Source organism: Athene cunicularia (genome assembly GCF_003259725.1).
Source record: "Athene cunicularia isolate RWA chromosome 4 unlocalized genomic scaffold, athCun1 chr4_part2, whole genome shotgun sequence".
Classification (NCBI taxonomy): Eukaryota; Metazoa; Chordata; class Aves; order Strigiformes; family Strigidae; genus Athene; species Athene cunicularia.
Window position 1 is genome coordinate 9,423,693 of NW_020799099.1, and position 6,376 is coordinate 9,430,068.

The 6,376-nt window shown below is 39.9% G+C and overlaps 1 protein-coding gene across 1 annotated transcript; it reads right to left on the reverse strand.

Annotated features, from left to right (window-relative positions):
• LOC113479568 (cytochrome c oxidase assembly protein COX18, mitochondrial) lies at positions 1-6,370 on the reverse strand. The gene is made up of 6 exons (XM_026847722.1): positions 6,240-6,370; positions 4,812-4,912; positions 3,918-4,081; positions 2,689-2,801; positions 1,560-1,667; positions 1-797 (listed from the first exon to the last, which is right to left on the reverse strand). Exons 3-6 carry the CDS (start codon positions 3,976-3,978, stop codon positions 624-626), a joined length of 456 nt encoding a protein of 151 aa, XP_026703523.1. The 5' UTR covers positions 3,979-4,081; positions 4,812-4,912; positions 6,240-6,370; the 3' UTR covers positions 1-623.
• Between the last annotated feature and the right edge of the window lie 6 nt (positions 6,371-6,376).

Here is a 6,376-nt window from a genome sequence, read left to right on the forward strand (position 1 = left end):
GTACATGCAGCCAGAATGCTGTCACTCAGCAGGTGACCACCAGAAACAATACAAGAAACTTGTCCTCCTAACATCAAATCTAACACGTAAGAGAGTGACAACAACCTAGTTTACTTAGCAATTACAGAAAATCAGCTATCAGAACTGCTGTGAAGACTATCAAACATCAAATGACTATACCTGATTACCAATCAATCTGCACCAGTATCTTAATTCAAAAAACCTAATGACTACAGCATCAGTCCATCCAGCCTTTTCCCTCACCTCAAAACTTGTTTGCTAGTCCACAGGTCAGATCAGCTTCGCGAGAAGAAGGCAGCCAAGGCGAGTCACAGTTTTATTTAATATTCATCTGCATAATTCCTTATGATAATTCAGGAGACAACCTGTACTACAGGAGTATTCCAACTGCAAATATGGCCATCCTTGAAACAAAACTTCACAATAAACATACATTTGTGCTCAAGAACAATTTATGGCCAGACAGTTAATACTTTATTTGGAAAATAAATATAATTCCAGCTGCAACATTTCACAGTAAGTAAGAACACCTCAATAAAATAGTGCTACTTAATTACCCGTGCAACATTCGTGGGACAGCTCTTCTGACAGTTCAAACGACATCATTTCTTAAAACTGTATTTAGTAGTCAAGGCAGACGCGATATCCTTGTAAGGAGTATCTGAGTCAGATTTGGTCCTTGGTATGCAACACAGTCGACGAAAGGTCGGAGAACGCAGCAACAGGTTGTGCGAAAGTCCCATGAAGCTCGAGGACAGCCAGTACAATGCCATGGACTGCAATGAGACAAGTACTGCGGTCAGCCTCCCTAGGTGCAATGAAAACACTACAGTTTTAGGCAGCTCTTCACAAGCCACAACCACTGGTTACTCCAAGTTATCAAGAAAAATAACTCACCTAAAACCACTCCTCTCAATAACAATAATGGCTTCCATTTTAAATGTATTTTTCACTCTTTTTCAACTCTTCTAGGAAAAAGAGTCATCTACACTTAAGTCTGACAACAGCTTATACATAAATTCCTATTAAACTTGCTTAAATGTCTCTATTTCAGACTGTAAGTTGATCAGCCAAACTACTAGATGCTTTATTGTGCTAACCACTGCAAAAATATTCAGAAGTAGACACCTGGCAAAAATGAGAAGTGTTTTAAGAAGATTGTGGAAAATTTCCTAATCTAAGAAATAATGCTGTTTTCCTCTTACAGCAAGCAATCACTTAGCAAACCTTTGTCTGTATGTCCTTATATAAAATTTACCTCTCATTTTTGAAAGGATGCTAACCCCCTCTGAATGTCCTTCCAAGCCCTAGTTTGTGAAAATGATGTTTAGAAACAGTAAGTTTGGAGACCCCTCTTGGACAAAAATATTCCAAATGTGTTAAGAATTTAAATGTATAAAGAAACAAAACACCTTATGTTTTAGGGCACACTGTATTAGAGAGTGTGATCTACTAAATACAGAAAGCATTTCGGCTGCTCTTTATGCCCTAGGAACATACTGGAGTCATGGGATGCACCATTCAGACTCTGTACTTACAGAGGGGACTGTTGAAGCAACAGGGATCATTACTACCGACACCACTCGAAAGAAATTTGTAGCAAGCTTCTGGAACCTGGAAACTTCCTTTTTTTGTGAATCAAAGATCTGAAAGCGGAGAAACCCACAGTTAAAAATAAATTCTTTTTGAGACTACTAAAATGAGACAAAAGGCAACAGTATAGAGTTTTCCTGTAACACAGAACACTTGTTCGTGTAGGACTTTCCTTTTACATCCTCCATTTTAATCAACATACTGCTACAATCTTTCATGTAACATGCTTGACGTTTTACATGTTCAGTCCTTTGTAGGAAATACCTTACTAACCTAGCAGAGTAGCTAATAATGATTGCAAGGTAATGCAACTTTCGCACGTCCATCAGTTTCAACACCTCAGCCTGAACCACAGCCAGCTAAGGAAAGACTGCCAACAAGACACAGGCCAAACGCAGCTGATAGGTAACTGAACAAAAGCAGAATTGGGTCTACAGTCACACACTCCTCTAAGACAATCTATGTCAGATATGACATAGAAGAAAATGCAATAGGAAAAATCCAAAAGGTTAAGAGCTTGATGAGGACACCCAACAGAAAAATGATAGAAAAAAATTTTCATTAAATTACCCCCAAAAATAGGAACTGAAGACTTTTTTCCTTTTTAATAATCTCCCCAAAAATCTTAAAAAGGTCTGGATTTTTTCATTTTACTAAGAACACATAATATTGTTCGTTTTGACCACGAGGCTCTAATGAATAAATGGGGGGGTGAGTAGAACAAACCAAACCACCCGACATGTGCTTCTGGATGTTTAACACACAGAAAGCTCATTTGAACGTCATTCTAAGAGAAACGTCACAACCAAGGCTAAATTTTACTGAGGCTCAAGTAAAGCCAATAAAGTGTCTGAGGCATACTCATCAGAATTTGTCCTCTATAAACAAGATGTCCACACATACAAACACACAGAACGATTAAATTATTTTTCAGTTCTGCCCAATACATTTAAAGCAGTGACAATCTGAAACTACCCTTATGTTACCACATTTTACAACTCAGTAATATTGTCTTACAATTCTGTAAAAAAAAATTACCCTTTTGCAATCATCCTATTCATTCCACCAACGTACCTCCACTATCAGCAAATTCACAAGCCCAAGCGAAACTGGCAAAATCCAGGTAGAATCTGGTGCTGTGAGGTCTGTAAACCACAATGCTCCGCCTGCTGAAAACTGTTCTTGAACTACATGAATAGTTTAAAGAAAACACGGAATTAAGTATAATTTGCTACCTCAAGTTAGTCAGAACCGTACAATGATTACAATCAATCAGCCAAGTTTCTAGGTACATTTTTTTAATCTACCTGATAAATACTATTAAAGCAGAAATCTCTGGTTTAACAGATTGTGTGTCAAGGCAGTCTGCTATCAATACAAGTCAAAAATGGTGGGAGATACAAGCCGAGATCCAGCGTAGCTCACGACAGCCACTGATTTAGGTAAACCTGTGATGAAAACTACCTTGATCTCAACCACCTTTTTACAAGCCAATGATGAAAATATGCAATGCAGTAACCTACAGTGACTACATATTTTTGAAATAATTAATTTTTCATTATAACTACATAACTTGTTATATTTTTGTTTAGAACAAGCTACCAACTCCTTTCTAAAGGATCAAAGAATCAGTATTTTTATTTAAAAACCCCCCACACATTCATCTTGCCTACAGTAGTTCACGTGAAACTTCACATGGATGAAAAAAATAGATTGACAGTGAATGTGCTGTGGTATGAGTAATATTACTTGTGAAATACGCTTATCTTGTGAACCAGAAAAATCCCAAGACAACCTTTTTGTTTTCCTAGTAAACCTGTCTTCAGAAGACCACAAAATAAACACTCATGCAGCCTAACAAAATGATTCACATTGTTCCCAGAGTATGGACCCTGATAGTGCTTTTAAAGAGTCATCCCACAAAGCTCACCCCACTATTAAAAATCATGGGAGTGCATAAGCAATGATCACTGATGCTCTGGATCCTGCAAATACCTGCTGGAGGAGTTCAAACCAAAGAAAAATATAAGCATGGTCCAGATGTGAGTTCTTCGCTTATATGAACTGTGGTTTAATCTAGTACAACATGTACAATGTAACTAATCAAAGTCTTTGAAATTTGTATTTATTTTTATCTACGCTTAAACTATATTAAGTTTTAAAACTTAGTAGTGGAGTAATTTTTCTATCAGCTGATACATCAAGCTCAGGTGACTGTGTTCTTTAACCAATGAAGAGTCTGTAAAAACAGTAACTGAATGAAAAATGACTGTTAAAAGAGTGTGTCTGTTCAGATTAATCACCTTCCGAGCCTATGGCACCAACACTGCAGTTTCGTAAAGCGAGAGACACGCACACCCACATTGGAATCTGTACCCACACCAGTAAAGTGGCTTTGAAGGGATGGCAATTGTCTCGAATGTACAGCTCTGTAATAATCCTCCGTAGGTTTTTCTTAAAGTGGAACCTTTTAGAAAGAAAAAAAAAAGAGTCATCTCACAATACCTGTTACAGAGAAACTTCTCAAATTCTGAAATAACAATTCTACAGTCTATGCATGTCAAACTGGCTTCTTTAGGTGTAATTCTGGAAAACCTGAAAGTCTTTCCTCTTAAAACATGCCTCTCTCCTTTGCCAACACCCCTCCTTTACAACTTTTAGCCCTGTTACTATAAGCAGCTTTTCACAACAAAATTCCCCCTTGTCACTGGCAGCTACCAGTAACTTGCCTGATATTGTATTTCATGGTGATTTTTGTCTGAACTAGAGTATAACCTTCTCATTATAGAGGCCATCAGCCCATTACATTACCTTCAGTATCCCAGCTTAGACACACTGCTACTGCACTGCATGCAGTACTACACTAACAAATGAACTGTACCACAACCATTCAAGCCTCAAGTTCCAGCAAGATTTAGATACCATGCTAACTAAAGTAAACTTCAGCCACAAGTAAAAGCAACAAAACCAGTCCTGGATTTGGCCCTGTAATCATAAACGTATCACAAGTTCAGAGCTTTAAAATGGATATATTCTAAAGGATACTATAACAAACACAAATCATAGAAGTAATATGAAAATCTAAGCTTTAGGCAAGAACAGAATCTTATCTGTAAGAGTGTTGTTTGTAGGACTTTCCCTCCCACTACCCCTCAGTCTGGAATTGATTTATAGGGTACATACAATCGTCATCCTACCTGGCCACCTTTTCAGACCAACCCAGTTGCTTTCCACGAACAGAAACTTCATAGCGAAGACGCTCGGCTAGTTTTTTAATCTCAGGCTGCAAATTTTCCAACTAGCTAAAGAAAAGGAAAAATGCTTATACACAGTTATATGTAACAACCACTTCCTCTCCCCACTTGACACTGGGCAGACATTAAAAATGGCTGTGAAGGACAAGGCACACATCTGTGAACACCTTTTATCTTGAAACAAAATGAACATATGAAGATATTAGTGAGAAGTATTTACAATAACAAGCAAAGATACTATCTTACTACTAAATAAGCAGAATTAGGATTTTATAGTCTGTTCTTCGTAAGTATTTTTTTGTCTTCATTCATGAATTGCATCCAGATACTTCACTTAACAAAAAAACACTTTAATGCCACTTCAAAAAGATTTAAAGCCCAGCAGGACACAAAATTTTGCAGTCACCGACATCACTATCCTGAGGAACGAGACCCTGTTACGTAAGAGTAAATACAACATTCACTTTTGCAATCAAAGGAAAAATGAACAATCATTACTACGAAAAACAAAACAATAAAAAATCCCCCACCACAAACATACTGCAATAAAATAATTAATTTATGCTGCTTCTGCAATAATGCCTATTGAGTGACAGTCACTGAAGAACCCTGTTCAAGAAACACACCTGCATTTACCTGAGCGTTACACAGGTGAAGGTTACTGCACGGGAGTTGAGACCTGATAGCTGTGAAGCACCACCCTAAAGCCCTCCCGTCGGTAAAGAAACAGCATAGAAAAGGAGAAACACCCTACTTCATACCTCAGCACCACAAAAGCTTCTTTACCCCTTCAGGCACAGCATAAAGCCTATTCAGTAACTTTAACCATCTTCCTCACTTCTGAGGAAAACCAGGTATTTGGGGACTCCCAAAGGTTAATTTATTTCAAGTTTTTATTGGAGCAACAAGAGCTTTAAGTTAACACAGAAAGTAACAGGAAGTACCCTGAAAACGCCATGTGACTCTCACACTAAAACAACTCGATTTTCATGTAGTTACCATTTCTTTTATTTAGAACTCGGGGGTGCAATGAAGGGCCAGTGCAGGCTTATAAACACAGAAAAGCCTCTCATGAGCTCCATGCGACCAACCGGCAGCACAAGCAGACCCCTGCTAAAGGGGGAAACTGCGGCCTTGACCACAAAACCGCAGTTTGTGGAAAAATACCAGCACCGCCCAAATCACGCTACCCCCCACTGCTTTGTTCCAAAATACAGTTCACCAGGCGCGCCCGACCTGCCACCGCTAAGCCCCCTCACAAGCCGGCCCAGAGCCCGCTGGAAGCGCTGGCCAAGTCCCTCGGTCCCTCCCTCACACGGGGCCTGGGCTCCGTGCCCGGGCCGCCCTCAGGACAGAGAACCAGCAACCCACCTTGGCCAGGAGGCGGCCCTGGTGCGCGGCCAGCGGCAAGGTGACGGCGGTGCGGAGCAGGGCGGCGCCGCCCACGATGGCGGCCCACCACGGCAGCCCCGTGGCCGCCTGCAGCGCCACCAACCCGTCCTCCACCC

What these genes read in the sequence shown, in the direction of transcription:
- LOC113479568 (XM_026847722.1), bottom strand. Translation starts at nt 3,978, where the DNA reads ATGTGGGTGTGCGTGTCTCTCGCTTTACGAAACTGCAGTGTTGGTGCC. An exon ending in TGGTGCCATAGGCTCGGAAG is followed by an intron (nt 2,802 to 3,917) that starts GTGATTAATCTG and finishes CTATTCATGTAG; the next exon opens with TTCAAGAACAGTTTTCAGCA. An exon ending in TGAATTTGCTGATAGTGGAG is followed by an intron (nt 1,668 to 2,688) that starts GTACGTTGGTGG and finishes CTCCGCTTTCAG; the next exon opens with ATCTTTGATTCACAAAAAAA.